Source organism: Mastigoproctus giganteus, chromosome 4 (genome assembly GCF_048544385.1).
Source record: "Mastigoproctus giganteus isolate SK-2022 chromosome 4, ASM4854438v1, whole genome shotgun sequence".
In the NCBI taxonomy this organism is placed as follows: Eukaryota; Metazoa; Arthropoda; class Arachnida; order Uropygi; family Thelyphonidae; genus Mastigoproctus; species Mastigoproctus giganteus.
Window position 1 is genome coordinate 95,712,692 of NC_143578.1, and position 26,554 is coordinate 95,739,245.

General features: G+C 38.1%; 1 protein-coding gene across 4 annotated transcripts in view; it reads right to left on the reverse strand.

The window, feature by feature from the left end:
- Window positions 1-26,554, reverse strand: part of LOC150086925 (receptor-type tyrosine-protein phosphatase S-like) — a 1,004,071-nt gene that overhangs the window by 219,318 nt on the left and 758,199 nt on the right. For all 4 annotated transcript variants that reach the window (XM_090372826.1, XM_090372825.1, XM_090372828.1 and 1 more), the window contains 2 exons: window positions 21,836-21,872; window positions 9,071-9,168 (listed from right to left, as the gene is read on the reverse strand). In XM_090372826.1, the coding sequence (XP_090228952.1) occupies window positions 9,071-9,168; window positions 21,836-21,872 (135 nt within the window). The remainder of the gene's footprint in view (window positions 1-9,070; window positions 9,169-21,835; window positions 21,873-26,554) is intronic.

Sequence of the window (26,554 nt, forward strand, 5' to 3'; positions counted from 1 at the left end):
TGGAGCGTGCGCCTGGTGAGGCCCCGATCTTTTCGAGTGACTCTCGCGACCATGGCTGAGTAGGATCTGATTGTTTTGCGGATGTATTTTATATGCTCCCTGAGGGTTAGTTTGGTGTCTAGGATCACACCCAAATATTTGAACTGTGCGGAGAATTTAATGGTTGTATTGTTTATCTTTATTTGTGGGGGCCGTCTGATTTGTAAGATGCCTTTGAGGAACATTGAGTTGGTCTTTGCTGGGGAGATGTGCAGCTGATTGTGTAGAGCCCATTGCTGCAGTTTGGCCAGGGAGGTGCTGGCCATGCTTTCCAGTTCGGCTCATGAATATGCTGTAACAATAATGATGATATCATGGGCGAAAACCTGAATTTTGATCTCGCCATGATTCTGTGTAATGAAGCCGTCCAGTACGATATTCCACAGTAGGGGGCCCAGGACCGAGCCCTGTGGGCAGCCTCTATAAATGTGTCTAGTCAGTGCCTGGAAGGGGGATTTCACTGTGATTTCTGCTCCTAGGTTGTCAGTGGGACTGCAGGGCGAAAGACTGTGTTTAGGATGTTTGTTATTGAGCACGCCCATGTAGTTGTCATGTCTCCACTCGGGAGTCGGGTTGCATGCAGCAACTGCCTCACCTCTGGGCAGTTTGTTTGTAATAACTTTGTGCACAAGTCCCCAAGGGTCGCGTTTCCAGTGGTCTGAACAAAGTGCTCCCAGCATTCCTGTTTTGCTCTTCGTATCTGGGCAGTGTACATGTTTCTTGAGGTCCTATAATTTTGCCTCATGGCCTCTACTTCCGTGGCCGGCCAGGTTCTTCTTGCTCTTTGGAAAGCCTTTTGTCCCATGGTGCCATCACTTCCCCAGGTAAACGACGCACACGTACCCGGCCGTCTACATGATGCAACAGTAAACGTGATTCATCAGACTAGACGACTTTCTTCCAATGACTCAAGGTCCAGTTTCGATGCTCGCGTGCCCATTGTAGGCGCTGTCGCCGGTAAACCGTGGTTAGCATGGGCTCGGAGCTGCCTGCGGCTACGCAGCTCCATTTTCAGCAGGGTTCGATGTGCTGTGTGTTGGGACACATTACTCTCGTAATCAGCATTTCAATTACCGGCGAGTTGTGCCACAGTCACTCTTCTGTTGCCACGTACCATCCGGGAGAGCCTTCGCCCACCTCGAGCATCGATGAGCTGTGGTCGTCTAACACCTCGCCGGCGGTGCGTACGTTTTCCCTCCTCGGACCACTTTCGGTAGGTACTAACCACAGCTTACTGTGAGCATCCCACCAGCCGTGCCATTTCGGATATGCTGTGACCCAGTCGTCTGGCCATTACAATTTGGCCTTTGTCAAACTCGCTTAAGTCCGCTGCCTTCCCCATCTGAAGAACAAGAGTAACACTGATTAACGGAGCTCAGTATCAGGTATTTTTTATACCGTGTCCCGACCCGCGCACGCGCCGTAGTTCACCTGCAGTTGCTTCGATTTGCATAACGAATCGCTGGTCATAATTCTTTGGCTCGTCGGTGTATATCAGAAACTGAACCCACATCGCTACAAACAAATTTCATGTGCTTTAAGCTTAAAACCAAAAATAACTGATAAGTTCACTATTTTAAAATATTCTCAATTCTGCTATAACATAATATTTTATATACGTTTCCAGCACTTCTATTATAATTTTACGAACGCATTATAATTTATTTTTATAAAATAAATTTGTTGTCTCACGAATAGAATGGAAAGCCTTCTCAGAAACTTTTAACAATGTTCCATTAATGTAAAAGTAGTTTTCAATAAAACTAAGACAAATATTCATTATGGAGTATGCGTGAAGATATATTGTATGTATATATCTTACCTATGCTTTATGTGTGTATTATATGTTTCTGTATTTTTAATATGTTTATATGTAATTGAAAACCTTCGAACTTAATGTACAATGCTCGCTTTTTAGCACATTCAATCTTTTTTTTTTTTTTTAGATACTATTAAAAAGATTGAGATTTTTAAAAAGATCCTGTTGAATTAAACTAAGTATATCTTGAGTATTATAAACAGAATTAATATAATATTAACATAATAATAATTCTATCATTCTTGAAATTAGTAATTTTTTGGCCGCTGAAAATGACTTCATAACATGATAGCACCCTTACACATTTCACTATCTTTTCTTTTGATCTCGTGGTCAATCTTATGAAGTGCTATGCATTTTTTTAACGCCTATTTCTACCTTATTATTATATGCGTTAGAAATGCATAGCACTTCATAACGTTCACTGTGAGATCAGAGGAAGGGAGAGTTAAAAGTGTGAGAGTGCTATAAATAGAGGTGTTATAATGAGAGTTTATTACATTTCAATGTGAAGAGAAATGCTGTATGGTGCGAATATAGATGGAAGACCCAAGAAAAGTCATTGGATGATGTGTGGCGAAACTACCATAGAACTTGCGCCAGTGATATGGCCATATATACTGTTGCCATATTCGCTCTACGCAAAAAGGGGGAGGAAAGACAGGGCCGTGTTAAAGGTACTTGGGGACCCGGATGCAAATGGGGTTAAGGGACCCCTTCTTTATTTATGTCGAGACTTTGATGGCTCCCTCGATTGGGGTACCCTATATCGGGGGATTTGATGCGGCGCATCCAATGCATCCTCCATTTGCACAGCCCTGACGAACGATTTATCAGACCATATCACGTTCTACCACAGCTCATTGACCATGGCTAATAGCTCCAACACTGCTCGACACGCAGACTGGCATTCATGGATGTTATCAGCTGTTTTCTTACAGCATCCCCCACCTGTGGTACCTAGTTTTGTACAGTTCCTTCTGACAATTTTCATGGAGGTAGATTATCAGGGTAGCCGCCGTAGCCTAGTGGTCAGGCGCGCAGGTGCCCCTAAGTACACGTGCCTTGAGTGACCGGGGTTCAAGCCCGTGACTACTGAATACGGTGCTGTTTCTTGTATTCAATCTATCATGCGAACTCCTCTGACCGTTTGGTCGTCCCGGAGTATAAACAGAAAATTTATAATTTATTTATCCATGACCCACTTAATCCGCATGCATTGCTGTTGTTTCTCGCGCGTAGCTCAGTGGTTACAATCACCATCCTTCACACACCGGTTGGAGGGGGCCCTGGTTCGAGTCCCGTCGATAACGCGAGGAACTTTTATGGGCTTTTCTTTCGCTCCGTGGCTGAGTTGGTCGGCCTCCGACGGGGACAGCAAGCTTTTATTTACTTATTTTTCCCCACAGAAACTCGGATTTTTGGTCCAGCAAGATAGGTAAATCAACCAAGAACACAAGCAATTTATGGAAACTGCACATGGGCAGATGATGTTGTTCTCTGATAACCCTAATATGTAGTTTTTCTTGGTCTGTCGTTGCTTTATCTGTTGTATTTTGTAATCTAGACAAATGATCTGATATCACTGTTGCCGAGTATCCATGGTCAGCTGCTATTACACTTCGACGACGTCTTCTGACTTTCACCTATTTCAGCTTGCCTTCAAGAGGAGTCTTGCTCACCTGTAAGCGAGTTCAATCCTCTTTTTCAGAGATTCCCCTGCCAAAGGGACTACAATAGTACATCCCAGGGGCTCACATCTGGTGAGCATGATATTGGCACACCCAGGTTCCTGAACTAGATATTATCATTCTTCTCTTCCTTGATGATTTCCTTCTACTTCTACTTCTTTCTCTCTCTCTCTTAGGGAAAATTAGAATTTTTTTTTTTTTTTTTTTTTTGGCTGGTGCAGCAAAAGCCTCAGGCTTCCTTGCACCATATGGCTAATGATAATAATAATAATAATGATAATAATAATAATAATAATAATAAGGATCTCTTTTAAGCATTACACTTTTATGCCATTAAAGTAAACTCCATTACTGAAAAACTTCCTCTGACCATAAACAATGCACTCTATGTTGATGACTTTGGCATATTTTCCCAGTAATGCAACATGAGGGTTACCACTACATTAACTCCTGGGCAATGGACAATGCTTTCACTGCAGAATACTGTTTGCTAGCCTTGGATCACATAAAGACTCACCAAACGGGAAACATCCTTTGTAGAAAGGATAGATGGAACAGGACCAGGGTATGTCTGCCAGGGGCAAAGGTTGATGACGTTGTAGAGCAGATATTATCTTTTAAGGGCACAAAAGGTGATATAGTTGTACACGTTGGCACTAATGATATTAAGAATAGGAGACCGGCAGAATTACTTAACAAGTACAGGTCACTGATGAAAAAAAGCCGTGAATTAGAGTTAAATTTGAAAGTGTCTGCAATTCTGCCCAGACATGATAGGAGGGAGTATATGATGAGAGCCTTGTCGATCAATTCGGCCCTGGAAAGATTGTGCAAGGCTCAAGGGGTAGAATTTTTTTCAGCCTGGACTGTACTTGTTAACAGGAGAGATTGCTTCTACAGGGATGGGATACACTTAAATAGAAAGGGTGCAAGAATATTTGCTGATGCTATCGAGGCAGTGTTAGGTGGGTCGGAAAACTGATAGCTTGGGGGGATACAAGGACTAATAGTTTAACAGTAGCCATAGGCAGAGGTGAAGGTGATTCTTGCACAACTTCTATTAGAATAAGTAGCGACCTGGAGTGAGGGGTGTTGGGGTTTCAGGGACGGATGTCAGTCATCGTGAAACAGGTAGGTATATGGGATGTGTTAGAGTGGCTGGGAATAGGAATAGGTGCATGTATACTTGCATGTATACCAATGCTAGAAGTATAGTAAATAAATTTGATGAATTTGAAGTGTTGGTCAAGACATCAAAGGCGGATATTGTTGGGATATCAGAGACGTGGTGTCACACAGATATAAGGAATGCCGAACTGGAATTTGGGGCGTGCAATATGTACAGAAAGGATAGACAGGATAGGAAGGGAGGAGGTGTTATGCTGTTAATAAAGAAAAACATAAAATCAAAAGAAGTGCATCCAGTTGATATAGATGAACAGTGCACTGTTGAGTCAGTTTGGTGTGACATAAGCACTGCGAAAGCAAAAATTAGAGTAGGAGTGTGTTATAGGCCTAATGACTCGAATGAGTACAATGAACAATTGTACAGAGAAATAGAGTGGGCTAGTAAATCGGAATGTCTTATAATGGGGGATTTTAACTTCCCAGATATTGACTGGAACTTGTGGGTTGGGCACTCACACACTAGTCAGGCTTTTGTGGATTTATTGGATGATTGTTTTCTGCAGCAGCATGTTCGAGAGGCAACCAGAGGAAGTAATACTCTTGATCTGGTTGTCAACAGTGATCATTCATGTATTAGGAATTTGCAGATAAAAGAACCACTAGGTGGCAGTGATCACAATGTACTGACGTGGGATTTACTTAAAGATTTAATTACCATCAGGGGTAAAGGAAAGGGTTTTTGCTTCCGTAAAAGCGAGTACACTGGTCTCCGATAGTTTTTAAATTCTGTACAGTGGGATCAACTGACGATGTTACCAACAGTAAATTCTAAGTGGGAAGCATTCAAGGAATTAATCGTGGAAGCTACTAAAAGTTTCATACCTATTAAGAAATATTGTTCAAGGTTTAGGCCTAAATGGTTGTCAAATATGAGACTTGTAACAGAGAAGAAAAATGCATGGGATGCATATAAATTATCAAGCGACTCAGAAGCCTATGGCAGATATAAGTTAATCTGTAATCAGGTCACAAAGGAGGTTCGGCAGGCGAAGGCAGATTACGAGAAATCCTTGGCAAAAGATGCTAAGAAAAACAGCGAAGATTCCTTTACTCATATAAACTCTAAAAGGAAGGGGATGAATCTGATTGGTCCACTTGACATCGATGGTTCGACTGTTGATGATCCTGCTCAGATAGCAAACACTGAATGAGTATTTTGCATCTACATTCACACATGAGGAGTTATTAAGGTTTGAAAATGGCAGAAGGTTATCAAATTGTAGCAGGGTGCTTAATGATCTTGTAATAACTAAGAGCAAAGTAGAAGAGAAATTGTTGAAGTTAAATGTAAGAAAAGCACCTGGGGTGGATGGGATCGATCCAGTTATATTAAAGGAGGCGGCAAAGCAACTAAGCAAACCTTTAGCCATAATTATGAGAGCATCCTTGGACTCAGGGGAGGTTCCCACGGACTGGAGATGTGCAAATGTATCCCCAATTCACAAAGGGGGATCGAAGGGTGACACGAGTAATTACAGACCAGTTATTTTAACTTCTGTTCCAGGTAAAATAATGGAGTCGCTAGTTAAAGATGCATTGCAGGATCATCTAGACAAGACTGCAGCAATAATTCAGACACAGCATGGGTTTGTTAAGGGAAAGTCTTGTCTGACAAATTTGATAGGATATTATGATGTGGTTACAAAGGAACTGGATGCAAAAAATAATTTTTATATCATATATTTGGATTTCAGGAAAGTTTTTGACACTGTTGCGCATGGAAGACTATTGTACAAATTGGAGCAGAATGGTATTAAGGGTAAGTTGCTACAATGGATAAAAGGATGGTTAAGTGGGAGAAGACAGAGGGTGGTAATCAATGGGTGCTGCTCTTCTTGGACTAATGTTATTAGTGGAGTCCCACAGGGTTCGGTGTTAGGTCCACTGTTGTTTTGTATATTTATCAATGATATTGATGAAGGTATATCAGGCTTAATGTCGAAGTTTGCAGATGATACAAAAGTTGGCAGGGTTGTTAATGACAGTAATGGCAGTGTGCTACTGCAACAGGATCTAGATAATTTAGTCAGATGGGCTAAGAAGTGGCAACTGAAGTGTAACCTTGACAAATGCAAAGTACTGCATATGGGTAGAAGTAACCCCAGAGAAACGTACCAACTGTGTGGTACTACACTTAAGGTGGTAGAAAATGAAAAAGACCTGGGAGTAATTGTGCAGGCAGATATGAAATTCTCTGAGCAATGTAGACAGGCTGCCAGGGCAGGTCATGGGGTTTTGTCAATGATATATAGGAATTTTGCTAGCAGGGAAAAGGAGGTGATTATCCCTCTGTATAAGGCAATGGTCAGGCCACGCCTTGAGTACTGCGTACAGGTCTGGAGGCCTCATTTTAGGAAGGATGTAGATTTACTTGAGCGGGTACAGAGAAGGGCAACAAGATTGGTGAGGGGAATGAAGGGATCCTCTTACCAAGAGAGGCTTAAGTTCTGCAAATTGCAGTGGCTGGAGACTACGCACCTGCGCGGTGATCTGATTGAGGTATATAAGGCCTTGAATGGGTTGAGCACGCTGAATTCTGATGGGATCCTTCCACTTGTTCAGATTACGACCCTAAGGGGGCATAAATTCAAATTAAGAAAAGACAGATGTAGAATAGATGTGCGGAAATTTGCCTTTAGCCAGCGGGTGGTTAATTGCTGGAACAAACTTCCATCTGTCCTTGTGGAAGTTGATAGGTTGGATAAATTTAAGGAGGAACTGGACAGGCATTTGGAGGGAATGGTGTGATTTTTTTTTTTTTTTTGGCTGATGCTGCATAAGCTCATACATTTGCTTTCTTGCATCACATGCCACTACTACTACTACCAACGGTTTATTATATACTCTGATTCTTTGAGGGCTCTACAGGCTTTATCAGCAATGAGATACACTAATCATCCACCCCTGCCCTGGACTCCATAGATGATATGCACCCTCTATGAAGATAGATTTGATATCTGCTTTTGCTGGATCCCCAGCCACATCAGGATTAGCAGAAACAGTTTGGCTGATACTGCAGCCAAATCATCAGCCACAATGGATATCTTGGCCCAACTGTACTCCCATACAGACTCCACATAAATAATCTGTAATAAGTTATATTTGCAGTGGCAAGGTTCACAGTATCAGCAGGTAAACAAACTATATCAGATTAAGCCTGTAATTAAACTATGACAGTCTAGTCTAAGCAGGGTTCATAAAGAGAAAGTTACTCTTGCTCAGCTTCACATAGGACATAGTCATCTGACACATTCCTTTCTGCTGAGGGCTGGCTGTAAACCTTCTATGTGCAAGCAGCATACCAGTTTTATCTGTTAAGCATATTTTAACTGAACCTACCAATTTTATAAAGTGCAATTAACTGCTTTTAACCATCTGACTGAGCCTTATATACTCAATCAGATTTTATCTGACAATGTCCATGCAAAAAAAATTTAAATCAGCATTTTTAAATTTTTACTTTTTAAATTTTTAAATTATTATTTTTAAATTTATTTAATTTTTTAACTATTACTGTGTATACACTTATATATATAGGTACCTCCGTAGCCAGGTGGGAAGGAGCAGCAGTGTGTAGCACATGCTTCTTTATTAGACCAGGGTCCAAGCCCGTCACCACCAAATACGGAGGATGCGGAAAGGTAAGGGAATGACCATCACATATCCCGGAGCAATATGGCCTTAGTTGCTAATGCTCCTAAAAACCAAAATAACAATAACAAACACTTATATACAAAATATATAAAAATTACATATAGAATGAAAATCTATATGTAATTTTTTTGATGAGGTTGCCTATTTAAAACATTACAAAAATAACTGTTTCTTTTTGAAATTATGACTTTGACCTGGAACATTATAATCTCAATTGTTTTTGCACCACAAAACCTGAATCCAATATATATACATTGTACTTTTCATATTCTCAATATCAAAATTGCACAAAGTCGGTGACACTGATATATAATGTCAGCATTATAAGAATGTCACTTATTAATTAAATTAATAACATAAATATTATAATTATTATTAGCTGTATGGTGCAAGGAAGTCTAAAGCTTATGCTGCACCAGCCAAAAAAAATTCCCAAGTTACCCTGAGAGAGAGGGAGAGGGGCGGGGGAGAGAGAGAGAGAGAGAGAGAGAGAGAGAGAGAGAGAGAGAGAGAGAGAGAAGTACAAGGGAATCACCAAGAAAGAGAAGAATGATGATATCCAGCTCAGGACCCTGGGTCCTGAGCTGCATATCAGGACCCTGGGTTAATGCCAAGCCCATACTCACCAGATGTGAGCCCCTGGGGTTATATGAACAAGTCTGTTATCTTAATTCCTTACCATTCCATTTTCAACCAGACCAGTAACCATAACTATTACAGATGAATTTTCTTGCAATACCATTCTCCAAAAATCTTCAATTATATCTTCCTTTGGTCCTGTAGAAATCAAATAAATAAGGTAATTTTATTAAATAAAAGCATATTAAATTAAAGAGTACAATGCTATAGTTAGCACTGTGCTAACTATATTTGTTCAGTTATCATAAAATAATTTAATTCCTTTTCATCCATTATTTCAACATATTTAAGTACTAAGCATTCAAATGCATTCAAATATATTTAAACATATTTGAATGCTTAGTATTTTTTGGATCTAAAATATAATGGCCTTTTGTTAGAGTTGCACATGTAATTCAAATGGTCTTGTTGATACTGATCAGACAGGAAACGCGACTTCAAAAATTTTAAAGAAGTAAAATAAAGTTCAGCTATATAGAATGAGAATCACAAGAAAAGAAAGAAAACACAAAAAAAAACAAACAAAAGACAGTGAGATGGTTATATCCCTTAGCATGTTTAGGATTTCCTAAAATGAAAAACTAGAATGAATGGAAGAAAATTTTTCAGAAGTGAAAACTCCAGAATGCCAGTGAGGTAATATGTTCCATGATTAGCTAAATTCTCATATACTTCAATGAAAATATAGAAAGAATAAAAGTAATAAATAAAGGTCATCTAATAAAGAATAAATGAAAATACCTCAGAAACAAGAAGGAATTTGGCTGCAGATACCTCCCCCCCCCCATTTTTTTACCTCAATACATTCTAGTTTTTCATTTTTGGGAACTCTAAACCTGCAAAGAGACAAACCATGTTACCAGATTTTAGTGTTTTCATATTATTCTTGTTCTATATATCAGCGAACTTTATTTTACAGTTAAATAGTTAATGTGGCTGTTGTCGACAAGAATACTATTTATATTTTTTGGAATGCTGTACTATTCCTAATTTATTAAGTTCTATTATATATCACCGGAGGGGCTCGGCACACCCAGGGTCCTGAGCTGGATATCATTATTCTCTCTCTCTCTCTCTCTCTCTGCTGGTACACCAAAAGCCTCAGGCTGCCTGCACCATATGGCTAATAATAATAATACATATTATATAGTACCATTATATAGTTCTATTATTATATATTATATAGTACTTATATAGTTCTATTATTATATATTATATAGTACCATTATATAGTTCTATTATTATATAATACATTATATAGTTTTATAATTATACATTATATACTACTGTTCATAATACATAGTGTCAACCTAAATATTACAAAAGATATATTTTTATAACATATTTAACCTGGAAGTGGAGTGCCTGACATGTGCCCATTTTCATTTTCATTTTTGGAACATATTTTGGAATTTTTTGAATTCTGCATGAATAGTGACAATATTTCATACTTCCTTAACAGATTGCAATGCTCATTGTATGTAACTTTTTTTTAAGTTTTAAAAAAATTCAAAAATAATTAAAACAAGCTGTGTATTTTATGCCCTATATTTTAAAGGAAAATAAATTTTTAAAAAATTAATTTTGCTAAAAATTACAAAAAAAAATGCATAATAAAAAATGCATATTTTATACATAAAATAGAAGCATTGGTCTCTTAGTCCCTTCCATTTGCTAATTAAAAGAACATTAAGTATGTGAAATTTCAACCTGCTCATATGCATATATGTCTTCTCATTATGTATATAAATATTATTAAAACAATGTCATGTATATTCGATACTATTATTTCCGTTTTTAGGCATATTTCAAATATGGTGCCTTTCACATTACACAAAATTTAAAATTATTATGTTTATTACTGCAGAATAGCACCCATTTTCAGAGAATATCAAATTATTAACCTAGAGGGAGAGAAAAAACAAGCAACCTGAAACTTTAAACAAACACAGCATGCCGACCGGGCTAGCCGGGTGAGTAAAGTGCCTGCCTGGCAACCCAAAGGTTGCGGGTTTGATTCCCACTTCGGGCTTGGATCAAAGTACTGCAATAACATTGGGAGGTGCATTATGGCCACAGAAGCCTATGTGCCAACAACTACCAAAAAAAAAAAAAAAAACACAGCATTGGTGCTTTTCCAGTACCATGCCATTCTTTAAGAAAAATCCAAAAATTGAAAAATGGTAGTGGAACAGCTGACAGACTCTCCCCCAACTGATTTCTAGATGAAACCATTAAGAAAATCACTTAAGAAGCTCTTTCATTAAAAGTTTGACTCCATTTGAGAACAGTGCAAAATATTTCAAAATTGTAATCATTGATTAACGATTAATGTGTAAATGTTATGTTATGTTATGTTATGTTTAAGAGGTGCCCTGCCACTATTACCAGGGGAATTGATAAATAAATCTTTAAGTAAACAATTGATAAGATTAATCTTGAATAAACAGAAAAGAGCAGTCGATGACAGAAGAAGTAACATAATTCTGATCCCGAAGTCATTGAGAATGTTGCAGAAGGCTTTGAGAACCAAAATCATGTCAGTATGTTAAGAAATATACTGACATGATTATAATAATATATAATAATTATATATCTATAAAAAAATAATAATAAATGTGAATGAATCATGTAAATGTGTGTAAATTGAATGCATAAATCATCTGAATTCATCACGAGTAGTCAAACTAAAAGAATAAGCTGAAATACGAAAAGATCTAAGCCTCCCAAAAACTTCCACATTCATTTCACAAATACATGTGATCTCAGTTCTCAATTATTGGTTGCCTCAACCACTATCCATCTAAGCCTCTCTATCTAAATAGAGTGATCCAGTAAACCAGAATGTTTTATAATGTGGAATTTTAACTTTACAGATATTGACTGGAACTTGTGGATTGTTCACTCACAGTGTAGCAAGACTACTGTGTGGATATATTGGATGACCATTTTCTACAGCATGTTAGAGAGGCAACATGAGAGAGAAATACTCTTGATCTGATTATCAGCAGAAATTCTTCAAGCATTAAAAATCTGCAGTTAAAAGACCAACTGGGGGGCAGTGTTCAAAGTGTACTGATGTGGGATTTACTTAAAAGCAACTACTCTCAAGGGTAAAGGAAAGGGATTTTGCTTTTATAATAGTGAGTACAGTGGTCTCAGACAGTTTTTAAATTCTATGGTGGGAGAAACTGATAGCATTACCAACAGCAAATTCTGAATGGGAAGCATTCAGGGAAGTAATTGTAGATGCTGCCAGGCTTCTCACACCAACTTGTTGTTATTTGGTTTTTAGGAGCATTAGCAACTAAGGCCATATTGCTCCATGAATATGCGGTGGTCATTCCTGACCTTCCGCATACTCCGTATTTGGTGGTGATGGGCTCGAACCACGGTCTAATCAAGAAGCGTGTGCTACGCACTGCTGCTCCTTCCCAACTGGCTACGGAGGCGCCCTCACACCAACTAAGAACACTATTCAAGGCTTAGAGATCCTAAATGGATGTCAGATGATCTAATGAGACTTGTGGCAGAAAAGAAAACTTATTATTTTATTTATTTATTTTTATTTATTTATTTTTTTTTTAGGAGCACTAGCAACTAAGGCCATATTGCTCCGAGATATGCAGTGGTCATTCCCTGACCTTCCCGCATCCTCCGTATTTGGTGGTGACGGGCTCGAACCCCGGTCTAATCAAGAAGCGTGTGCTGCTCCTGCCCACCTGGCTACGGAGATGCCCATGCAGAAAAGAAAAGAAAAATGCAAAGGATGTATATAAATTATCAGGTGATACCTATGGCAGATATAAACCAGTCTGCAATTAAGTCACAAAAGGTGTTAGGCAAGCTAAAGCAGATTATGAAGTCTCTGACAAAAAAAAACAACAAAGACTTCTGTACTTATGTTAAAGGGAGAAGGAAGGGATTAAATCATATCATCAACTTGATACCGATGGTTTAACTGAGAATTATCATGCTCAGGAAGCTGACAAACTGAATAGGTATTTTTCATCTACATTCACACATGAGTAATATTTTAGAGAAGGGGATGCCAAACGTTTATCAAACTCTAACAGAGAGCTAAGTGGTTTTGTGATAATGGAGAAGAAAGTGGAATAAAAATTATTAAAGCTAAACATAAAAAAGGCACCTAGGTTGAATGGGATCTACTGAATTAAATTTAGGCGGGTAGAAAAGGTGGTAATGAAACCCTTAGACATAATTATCAGAGCATCTTTATATTTAGAGAAGTTCCCTATGGTCTGGAGATGTGTGAATATATCCCCAATTCACAAAGAGAAATCAAAAAATGACTTGGGTAATTACAGAACTGTTAGTTTAATGTCTGTTCCAATCAGCACTTATGGGATTCTTCAAGGTGATCAATGTGAGGTGATCAATCAGCATGTGATCTGATTGAACACCTCACAGGTGCCTAGTCTCCAGACATTGTAATTTGCAAAACTTAAGTCTTTCTTTGTAAGAGCAACCCTTTGTTCCAGTCACTAATCTTGTTGCCCTTCTCTGTATTCATTCCAACAGCTCTACATCCTTCTTAAAATGAGACCTCCAGACCTGTATACATTACACAAGGTGTGGCCTGACCATTGCCTTATACAAGGGGATAATCACTTCTTTATCCCTGCTAGAAAAATTCCTGTATATCATTGACAAGACGCCACGAGCTACTCTTGCAGACCGTCTGCACTGTTCAGAAAACTTCATATCTGCCTGCACAATTACCCCCAGGTCCTTTTCATTCTCTACCACTATCAGTGTGGTGCCACAGAGTTGATAAGTTACTCTGGGATTACTGCTTCCCATATGTAGTATTTACATTTGTCAACGTTAAACTTCGTTTGCCACCTCTCAGCCCATCTGCTCAACTTTTCTAGATCCTGTTGCAACAGTGTGCTGTCATTAGTGTCATTAACAACCCTGCCAAACTTCGTATCATTTGCAAACTTGGACATTAAGCCTGATATACCATCAACAATCGACCCAACACTGAACCCTGAGGGACTCCACTAATAACATTAGTCCACTAAGAGCAGTGTCCATTGATTACCACTCTCTGTTTTCTCCCACTCAACGATCCCTTTATCTATAGCAGCAATTTGCCTCCAATGCCACACTGCTCCAATTTGTGCAACAGTATCAAAAGCCTTTCTAGGATCCAATTATATATCAAAATTATTCTCTGCATACAGTTCCTTTGTGACCACATCATAGTATCCAATCAAATTAGTCAGACAAGACTTCCATTTAAAAAACCCATGCTGTGTCCGAGCTATAACTGAAGTCTTGTCTAGATGATCCTGCAATGCTTCTTTAACCAGTGCCTCCGTTAATTTCCCTGCAACAGAAGTTAAAATAACAGGTCTGTAATTACTTGTGTCAGCCTTTGATCCTCCTTTGTGAATTGGGGTCATATTTGCACCTCTCCAGTCCATGGGTACCTCCCCTGAGTCCAGGGAAGCTCTCATAATTATGGCTAAGGGTTTGCTTACTTCCTCTTCCACCTGCTTTAATATAACTGGATAGATTCCATTCACCCCAGGTGCCTTTCTTGTGTTTATCTTCAACAATTTCATCGATATCAAGTAGACGAATCTGATTCATCCCCTTCCTTCTAGAGTTTATATAAGTAAAGAATTCTTTGCTACTTTTATTTGCATCCTTTGGCAAAGATTTCTCGCAATCTGCTTTAGCCTGCCTAACCTCCTTTGTAACTTGGTTACAGATCAGCTTATATCTATCACTTGCTGATGCTATTTGCTGATGCTATCGAGGCAGTGTTAGGTGGGTCGGAAAACTACTAGCTTGGGGGGAGACAAAGACCAATAGATTGACAGTAGCCACTGGCAGAGGTGAAAGAGATTCTTGCACTGCTTCTATTAGAATGAGCAGAAGCCTGAAAAACAAGATGCATGGTATTTCAGAGACTGCTGGGAGCCATTGCGGTACAAATAAACACATGGGTTGTGTTAGGGTAGCTAAGAATAGAAACAGGTGCAGGTATACTTGCGTGTACACCAATGCTAGGAGTTTAGTAAATAAATTTGATGAATTTGAGGTATTGCTCAAAACATCAAAGGCAGATATTGTTGGGATATCAGAGACGTGGTGTCACACAGATATAAGGGATGCAGAACTGCAATTTGGGGAGTACAACATCTACAGAAAGGATAGACAGGATAGGAAGGGGGGAGGGGTTATGCTATTAGTTAAGAAACACATAAAAACCAAGGAAGTGAAGCCAGTCGACATCGCTGGACAGTGCAGTGTTGAGTCAGTTTGGTGTGACATAAGCATTGGGAGATCAAAATTGAGAGTAGGAGTGTGCTATAGGCCTAATGACTCTGATGAGTATAATTAGGAACTGTACAGGGAAATAGAGTGGGCTAGTAAATCAGAGAGTCTTATAATGGGAGATTTTAATTTCCCAGATATTGACTGGAATTTGGGGGCTGGTTACTCACGCACTAGCAGGGCTTTTGTGGATTTATTGGATGATTGTTTTCTACATCAGCATGTTCGGGAGGCAACTAGAGGGAGTAATACTCTTGATTTGATTATCAGCAGTGATTCTTCATGCATTAAGAATCTGCAGATAAATGAACCACTAGGTGGCAGTGATCACAGTGTGCTGAAGTGGGATTTACTGAAAGAGGTAACTACCATTAGGGGTAAAGGGAAGGGTTATTGCTTCCGTAAAGGCGACTACGATGGACTGAGACAGTATTTAAATTCTATACAGTGGGACCAACTGATGATGTTACCAACAGCAAATTCAAAATGGGAAGCATTCAAAGAACGTATCTTGGAAGCTACGAGGCTTTACATACCAACTAAGAAATATTGTTCAAGGTTTAGGCCAAAATGGATGTCAGATGAACTAATGAGGCATATGGCAGAGAAGAAAAATGCATGGGATACTTACAAATTAACACATGACACAGAAGCCTATGATAGATACAAGTTGATATGCAACCAAGTTACAAAGGAGGTTAGGCAGGCGAAGGCAGATTACGAGAAATCCTTGGCAAGGGATGCAAAGAAAAACAGCAAAGAGTTCTTTACTTATGTAAACTCTAGAAGGAAGGGGATGAATCAGATTGGTCCACTTGATATTGATGGGTTAACTGTTGATGATCCTGCTCAGGTAACTAACAAACTAAATGAATATTTTGCATCGACATTCACACATGAGGAGTTATTCAGCAAGGGGAATGCCAGAGGTGTATTCAACTCTAGCAGTAAGCTACAGAATCTTGAAATAACTGGGAGTAAAGTGGAGGAGAAACTGTTGAAGATAAACACAAGAAAGGCACCCGGGGTGGATGGGATCTATCCAGTTATATTAAAGGAGGCAGCAGAGGAAGTAAGCAAACCCTTAGCCATAATTATGAGAGCTTCCTTGGACTCAGGGGAGGTACCCATAGACTGGAAATGTACAAATGTGACGAAAATTCACAAAGGAGGATCAAAGGCTGACACAAGTAACTATAGACCTGTGAGCTTAACTTCTGTTCCAGGAAAATTAATGGAGGCACTGGTTAAAGAAGCACTGCAGGATCATTTAGACAAGACTTCAGTTATAGCTCAGACACAGCATGGTTTTGTTAAGGGGAAGTCTTGCCTGACCAACTTGATTGGATACTATGATGCAGTCACAAAAGAACTGGATGCAGGGAATAACTTTGATATTATATGGATGTCAGATGAACTAATGAGGCATATGGCAGAGAAGAAAAATGCATGGGATACTTACAAATTAATACTTACAAATTAACAATAATCTTAGAAAGGCTTTTGATACTGTTGCACATGGAAGACTGCTACACAAATTGGAGCAGTGTGACATTGGAGGCAAATTGCTGCTATGGATAAAGGGGTGGTTGAGTGGGAGAAGACAGAGAGTGGTAATCAATGGACACTGCTCATCGTGGACTAATGTTATTAGTGGAGTCCCTCAGGGCTCAGTGTTGGGTCCATTATTGTTTTCTGTATTTATAAATGATATTGATGATGGTATATCAAGCTTAATGTCCAAGTTTGCAGATGATACAAAGGTTGGCAGGGTTGTCAAGGACACTACTGACACTACACTGCTGCAACAGGATCTGGAAAGGTTGAGCAGATGGGCTGAGAGGTGGCGAATGAAGTTTAACATTGACAAATGTAAAGTACTACACATGGGAAACAGTAACCCCAGAGCAACGTATCAACTCTGTGGTACTACACTGACAGTGGTAGAGAATGAAAGGGACTTGGGGGTGATTGTGCAGGCAGATATGAAGTTCTCTGACAGTGCAGACGGACTGCAAGAGTAGCTCATGGAGTATTGTCAATGATATACAGGAATTTTTCCAGCAGGGATAAGGAGGTGATTATTCCATTGTACAAGGCAATGGTCAGGCCACACCTAGAGTACTGTGTACAGGTCTAGAGGCCTCATTTCAAGAAGGATGTAGAGCTGCTGGAACGAGTACAGAGGAGGGCAACAAGATTAGTGAATGGAACAAAGGGGTGCTCTTACGAAGAAAGGCTTAAGTTTTGCAAATTACAGTGTCTGGAGACTAGGCACCAGCGAGGTGATCTGATAGAGGTGTATAAAGCCTTGAATGGTTTAAGCATGCTCAATGCTGATGGGATTCTTCCTCTAGCTCAGAAAAATCACCTGAGAGGGCATAAATTCAAATTGAGGAAAGACAGATGTAGGATAGACGTGCGGAAATTTGCCTTTAGCCAGCGGGTGGTTGGTTGGTGGAACAGACTGCCATCCCTTGTGGTGGAGGTTGATAGCCTAAATAAGTTTAAGGCTCAGCTGGACAGGTATTTTGAACGAACAGAGCGGTGAAGTGGAAGTGGGTTTTTTTTTTTTTTTTTTTTTTTGGCTGATGCTCCATAAGCTTGCTTTCTTGCATCAAATGCCTCTACTAATGCTAATGCTAATGCTAATCACAGGCTTCTGTGTCACATGTTAATTTATATGTTTGTTTGTTTGTTTGTTTGTTTGTTATCTGGTTTTTAGGAGCATTAGCAACTAAGGTCATATTGCTCTGGGGATATGTGGTGGTCATTCCCTGACCTTTCTGCTTCCTCCGTATTTGGTGGTCATGGTCTCGAATCCCGTTCTAATCAAGAAGCATGTGCTACGCACTGCTGCTCCTGCTCACACGGCTACGGAGATGCCTAATTTATATGTATCCCATGCATTTTTCTTCTCTGTCACATGTCTAATTAGTTCATCTGACATCCATTTAGGCATCCATCCATCTTGAACAAGTTGGTATGAAAAGCCTAGTAGCTTCCAAGATTAATTCTTTGAATGCTTCCCATTTTGAATTTGCAGTTGGTAACATCATCAGTTGATTCCACCATATATAATTTAAATACTGTCTCAGACCACCGTAGTCACCTTTACGAAAGCAAAAACCCTTCCCTTTACCCTTGATGGTAGTTACCTCTCTGAGTAAATCCCACTTCATCACACTGTGATCACTGCCACTTAGTGGTTCCTTTATCTGCAGATTCTTGATTCATGAAGTATCACTACTGATAATCAGATCAACAGTATTACTCCCTCTAGTTGCATCCCCAAACATGCTGCTGTAGAAAACAATCATCTAATAAATTCACAAATGCCTTCCTGGTGTGGGATTGACCAACCCACAAATTCCAGTCAATATCCGAGAAATTAAAATCCCTAATTACTCTAATTTACTGGCCCACTCTATTTCTCTGCACAATTGCTCATTATACTCATCAGATTCATTAGGCCTATAACATACACCTACTCTCATTTTTTCCTTTCCCAGTGCTTATGTCACACCAAACAGACTCAACATTGCATTGTCCACCCACATCTAACATTAACTAACAGCATAACCCCTCCTCCCTTCCTGTCCTGTCTATCCTTTCTGTACACATTGTACTCCCCAAATTCCAGTTCTGCACTGCTTATGTCTGTGTGACACCATGTCTCTGATAGTCCAACAATATCTGCCTTTGATGTCTTGACTAGCACTTCAAGCTCATCGAATTTATTAACTATACTCCTAGCATTGGTGTACATGCAAGTATGCATGCACCTGTTTCTACTCTTAGTTTCCCTAACACAGCCCATGTATTTACTTGTTCCATTATGACTCCCAGCAGTCCTGGAAATTCTCATTACCTTTCTTTCCAGGCTGTTGCTCAATTGCATTTCAATAGAAGTAGTGTAAGAATCACTTTTACCTCTGCCAGCGGCTACTGTTAATCTATTAGTCTGTGTATGCCCCCAAGCTAGCAGTTTTCTGATCCACCTAACTCTGCCTCGATAGCATCAGCAAATATTCTTGCACCCTTTCTATTTAAGTGTATCCCATCCCTGTAGAAGCAGTCTCTCCTGTTAACAAGCACAGACCAGTAGATGCAAAAAATAATTTTGATATCATATACTTGGATTTCAGAAGGCTTTTGATACTGTTCAATATAAAAGACAGTTGTATAAATTGGAGCAGTGTGGTATTATGGGCTAGTTACTTTAATTGATAAAGGGATGGTTGAGTGGGAGAAGACAGAGAGTGGTTATTAATGGACACTGCTCTTCATGGACTAATGTTATTAGTGGAGTATCCAAGGATTAAGTGCTGGGTGCATTGTTGTTTTCTATATTTATTAATGATGGTAATCAAGGTATATCAGGCTTAATGTCTAATTTGTAGATGATACAAAGATTGGCAGAGTGGTTAATGACAGTAATAAAGGTATGCTATTGCAACAATATTTAGAAAAATTAGGCAGATTGTTTTAAAAATGGCAGTTGAACTTTAACACTGGCAGATGAAAAGTATTGCATATGGGTAGCAACAATTCTAGATTAACATACCGACTGTGTGGTACTACACTTAGGGTAGCTGAAAATGAAAAAGACCTGGGGGTAATGGTGCAATCAAATGTAAAGTTCTCTGAGCAGTACAGACAACCTGCTATGATAGATCATGAGGTTTTGTCAATGATATACTGGAATTTTGCTAGTGGGGGATAAAGAGATGATTATCCCATTGTACAAGGCAATAGTTAGGATGCATTTTAAATACTGCATGCAGGTATGGATGCCTCATTTTAGGAAGGATATAGATCTGCTGGAATGGATGCAGAGCAGGGCAATGAGATTGGTGAGAGTAACAAAAGGATGGCCTTACTAAAAAAACTTCAGTTCTACAAATTGCAGCATCTGGCAACTAGGAATCTGCAAGGTGATCTGATTGAGATTTATGTATAAGGCCTTGAATGGTTTGAGCAGGCTCAATGCTGATGGGATTCTTCCTCTTACTCAGAATACGATCCTGAGGGGCATTGAAATTGAGGAAAGACAGCTGTAGAATAGATGTGCAGAAATTTGCCTTTAGCAACTGGGTTGATTGCTGGAACAAAGTTCCATCTGTTGTTGTGGAAGTTGATAGCTTAAATAAATTCAAGGAAGAAGTGGACAAACTTTTGGAGTGAATGGATGGGAGGGGTTTTTTTTTTTGGGGGGGGGTAATGTTGTATAAGCTTGCTTTCTTGCATCGTATGCCTCTACTAATGCTAATTCTCCAGTGGGGCAATGATAACTTAGTTAAATTCAATCCTTCTAAAACTCAGTCCTGTTTTATATCTCATAAAAAGGATTCTTCTGACACTCCGATTCCTAGGCAAGATCAGTTTGTTCAGTTTGTTTATAACTCCTAGCATTGGTGTACACGCAAGTATACATGCACCTGTTCTTTTTCTTTGCTACCCTAACACAACTGATGTGTTTACTTGTACCCCAATGATTCCCAGCAGTCTCTGAAATATCCTGCATCTTATATTCCAGGCTTCTGCTCATTCCAATTGAAGAAGTGCAAGAATCACTTTCACCTCTGCCAGTGGCTACTGTTAATCTATTAGTCCTTGTATCCCCCCAATCTAGCAGTTTTCCGACCCACCTAACACTGCCTCGATAGCATCAGCAAACATTCTTGCACCCTTTCTATTTAAGTGTATCCCATCCCTGTAGAAACAGTCTCTCCTGTTAATAAGTACAGACCAGGCTGAAAAAAATTCTACCCCTTGAGCCTTACACAATCTTTCCAGGGCCAAATTGATCGACAGGGCTCTCATCATATACTCCCTCCTATCGTGTCTGGGCAGAATTGCAGACACTTTCAAATTCAACCCTAATTCATGGCTTTTTTTCAACAGTGACCTGTACTTGTTAAGTAATTCTGCCGGTCTCCTACTCTTAATATTTACAAAAGTTCAAGTCTAATGTCAACAAATATGTTCTTTCATCTTCTCAACCTCCAACCCATGCATGGTACTAAGTGCTATAGGTTTTAATACCTCTCATATTTGGGATTTTCATAAAAAAATTCTACTGCAAATAAAATAAAATGAAAAATATAAAGTATAAACATAAATCTATTAGGCTCATTTAGAGTTGATAAATTTGCTAACAAAATAAACTTTTTTAATTACACATGTGCACATATTTTTGTTTAAATATTATGTATCTAAGATAGGATGTATCTATATGATAGAAGATATAAGCAGAAACCTCTATTAATTCTGCTGAAAATAATAATAATAAAGTATAAATATAAATTATAAACATGAAACTGTTAGGCACTTCCATTTTTAAATTAATAAAATTGTTAAGTGTGGAACCCAACTGATGGTTCTCACAACAGTGAAGGTGTTAGGGAAGGAGAAGTTAGGAGATCAACATCTTATTGTTATGTTAAATTATAATAATTAATAATCACTTTCACCAAAGGGAAACATATACCTTGAGTTATGATGTATTCCTTTGCATGGTGGTACCCCTAAAACATCAGAGGGAAGAAACAAAAAAAAAAAAAAAAGCAAAATTACAGTTCAGTTTGTTTAATTCAAAAATCAAGTAACTAATTTATTAAAGAAAAACTTTTAAAAAAACTACATTCTGTGACTATCCTAATAAAACTAAATACATTTCATTTATTTCAACCCGATGTAACTCAAGTTTTTTATGTTTATGCATTAACATGACTAACAATAAAAAAAAATAACAATATATGAGTTATATTTATACTGTCAGTTGTGCATCATGCTTTGCATTAATATGAAAAAATTAAACACATTGTTTTTTAGTTAATGTAGTAGTAGTAGTAGTGGCATGTGATGCATGAAAGCAAGCATATGAGCTTATGCAGCATCAGCCAAAAAAAAATTTTTACACAACCATTCTCTCTAAATGTTTGTCCAGTTCCTCCTTAAATTTATTTAACCTATCAACTTGCACAATGACAGATGGTAGTTTATTCCAGCAATTAACCACCCGCAGGCTAATGGCAAATTTCTGCACATCTATTCTATATCTGTCTTTCCTCAATTTGAATTTATGCCCCCTAAGGTTCGTAATCTGAACAAGTGGAAGAATACCAAAAGAATTCAGTGTGCCCAACCCATTCAAGGCCTTATACACCTCAATCAGATCACTTCTCAGGTGCCTAATCTCCAGCAACTGCAATTTGCAGACTTAAGCCTCTCTTGGTAAGAGAATCCCTTCATTCCCCTCACCAATCTTGTTGCCCTTCTCTGTACATGCTCAAGCAAATCTACATCCTTCCTAAAATGAGGCCTCCAGACCTGTACGCAGTACTCAAGGCGTGGCCTGCCCATTAGCTTATACAGAGGGACAATCACCTCCTTTTTCCTGCTAGCAAAATTCCTGTATATCATTGACAAAACCCCATGACCTGCCCTGGCAGCCTGTCTGTATTGCTCAGAAATCTTCATATCTCACTGCACAATTACTCCCAGGTCTTTTTCGTTTTCTACCACCTTAAGTGTAGTACCAACAGTCGGTATGTTCCTCTGGGGTTACTTCTACCCATATGCAGTACTTTGCATTTGTCAATGTTAAACTTCAGTTGCCACTTCTCAGCCCATCTTCCCAAATTTTCTAGATCCTGTTGCAATAGCACACTGCCATTACTGTCATTAACAACCCTGCCAACCATTGTACCATCTGCAAACTTCGACACTAAGCCTGATATACCTTCATCAATATCATTGATAAATATACAAAACAACAGTGGACCCAACACCGAACCTTGTGGGACTCCAATAATAACATTAGTCCATGAAGAGCAGCACCCAATGATTTCAAATATGATATCAAAATTATTTTTTGCATCCAGTTCCTTTGTAACCACATCATAATATCCAATCAAATTTGTCAGTCAAGTCTTTCCCTTAACAAACCCATGCTGTGTCTGAATTATTGCTGCAGTCTTGTCTAATGTTGGAACAAATTTTACATCTGCACACATAACTATTGTACAACTGTTTCATTTAGCAGTTGACCTATTAAATACATGTAATTAAAATAAAATAAATAATGATACAAATCGGGTAGGGGTGAGTGTGTTTGTGTGTGTGTGAGTGTATCCATGCATGATGCAGGTGGATAGTACTATTTGAAAGCAAAATGAAACTGTAGTCATAACATACTGAATTTAGATCACTAGTTCTCAGCCTTTTCTGTTTTCAGTCTTGTTAAGTAATAACAGATTTTGCAGGGAACTCCAATTCATTTCAAATAAATTTGAATAACTTTTTCTAAATAACTTTGAATGCATTTAATTTATTGAAAACAAAGTTCTCTAATACAGAGTATGTAGCAATTACAATAAAATCTGAATTCTGATACTGTGATAGATTTATTGTTTATATTAAATTAGATAGAAATATAAAAATATACAAAAAATTAGATGGATAGTAATAAATTAGATGGAAACTAAAATAATAGTAAGAATTACAACCCGGCCATTGAAAAGAACCTACTGTTGAATTTTTCTCACAGTCCCCTAGAGCGGTGGTTCCCAAAGTACTAAGATGTACGGACCCTTTCAAAAATCAAAGAAAAAAAAAAAAAAAAAAAAAAGGTTCACAGACTCCTATATATAACATATACATGTATATTATAAGCATATATATACATATATATATTATTTTGCAGACCACCATTTTGCAGACTCCCTGGAACAGTTCTATGGACCCCCCCCCCCAAGAGTCCACAGACTGCAGTTTGGGAAACGCTGCCCTAGAGTTTTACACACCACTTGTTTCCCAACCATTGCATTGCATTGGAAACAAGTCAGTATGATGGCTAAGTTCTGCATTAGTGAATTTCATTAATTTCTTCAAAGTTAAGTTGATGCTTGTTGTTATTGTTATTTGGTTTTTTTTTGGGAGCTGTTGTTGTTGTTTGTTGTTTGTTATTTTGGTTTTTAGGAGCATTATCAACTAAGACCATATTGCTCCGGGGATATGCAGTGGTTATTCCCTGACCTTTCCGCATCCTCTGTATTTGGTGGTCAGGCTCAAACCCCGGTCTAATCAAGAAGCGTGTGCTACGCACTGCCACTCCTGCCCACCTGGCTATGGAAGCGCCATTAGTTGATGCAATTAATGCAATGTTGTTGTTATTCTCTGAATGTGCCGACCGGGCTAGCCGGGTGGGTAAAGTGCTTGCCTGGCAACCCAAAGGTCGCGGGTTCGAATCCCGCCTCGGGCTTGGATCAAAGTACTGCAAAAAAATCTCTGAATGCAATGCTTATTCTCTGAAGATTGTACTTTGTTGTACTAAGCTATTACAACAATATATACAAATAATAAAGGATAGAAAGACAGAGAATGCAAAGTATGGGTACAAATGGAAAAATGTATTTTTTATTAAATCTATGGTTAATCTCTTTCATAAATAATGATCTACTGTATATACACAAACAAAAGATTTAATTCATAAAAACAAGGTTTATTCCACCATTACTGTACTAGTTATACAGTTAATCAGATGCATAACAAATTATAAACGGAAGTATAAATGAAACTTAGTGAACCTTGTTATCAGAGATGAAAAATTCACTGAATTTTTCCACAATGAATAATTAAAATCAAAATATAATATAAATATCATCATGTAATCATCATCATCATATATTCATAAATCAATAATCATCAAATTATCATCATATATCAAAATATCATCGAAGAAAATTAATTTTTTTATCATTCAATGTGAGAGCATTTTTTCTTGAATTACATTCATTACTATTCTCTCTCTCTCTCTCTCTCTATATATATATATATTTTTTCTGTAACTGTTTACTGATATTTGTTTATATTTACCAAAGTGAAGTGTACTCAGAAATTTCAGGTAATACTAGGTGGTTTTAAAAATTAAAACACTTTACTCCATGTTATTTCGGCAATTATAAAAGGTTTATTGAGTCACTGAAGTAGAAATTAGACAAAAGACATATCTATTTTCTACCAATGAGTAAACCCAATTATACTAAACAATATTTTCATTCTTGTTAACATTTCAAATCCAACATTGGGAATATGTTATAAACACAAAGTTGAACAGAACACTAGTTTGTTTGCTACTTCAAGTAGTTGGTGGGACCTATTACTTGACAATATCCATCCCACACAATGCCTCTGAGTTTTTTTGCTGCTTTAAACAAACCAATATCCATCCCACATAAAGTCTTTCAGAAAGTGTTTTTCCTAAATTGAACTTTTATTTACAATTTTAACCCTTAGCACTACTTTTTGGTCATTATAAATGTTTACAGATATAAAAAAGTTCAATTGCTAGTGATTAATATTCATTGAAACATGCTTCTCCAAAACTGCTTAACCACTTAGTATACCTCTCTAAATTCAGTTTTAAAAATTTTAAAATCTGGCAACTCTCAATCTCTGAGGGTGAAAGATTTTTAAAGTTTACTGCATTATACATTTCTTTGCATGTTGTTAGTACTGACAGAGCATAGGTACTATCATTTAGTTTCTTGATAGAATTTTTCATAATCTTTAATTTTATTTTAGTTCTCTATACAGGGTGTTTCAAAAATGATTATCAATAATTTAAAGGTGAAAAGTACAAATTAAATAAGCAAAAAATTTGCAGTGAACGTTGGGACACAAATGAACCATTTTCAAGATAATGCACGTTTTCTGTTAAGATCTGCCACTGACTATGGGAGCACTAGTTTAGCAAAAAGCTGTGAATCCTTTGCTAAGGGTGGTTTTATTAAACATAAGATAATACATTTTTAATTTTTGGTTTCAACACCACAGGATTCTACAGATGTTACAGGATGTTACAAAATGCTGTCCTTCCATCCGTACGCAGCTTTGTAGTCTTCTCTGCATTGAGTTGCAAATCCTCTCAGGCATTTCTGGATCATTTCTGATTTGCTGAAAGGCTTCTTCAACCAGACACTGCAATTTCTCAACTGTGTTAATGTCAGAAGTGTAGACCAAGCTTTTTACATGATCCCACATGCAAAAAAATCCATAGGATTTAAGTCTGGTGATCTGGAAGGCCACATTACAGGCCCACCTCTACCTATTCACCATTGATCACACTTTCTAGTTAAGATACCGAGAAAAATGTGCCAGTGCACCATCACGCATAAACCACATGTGCTGGCATTGCTGAAGTGGA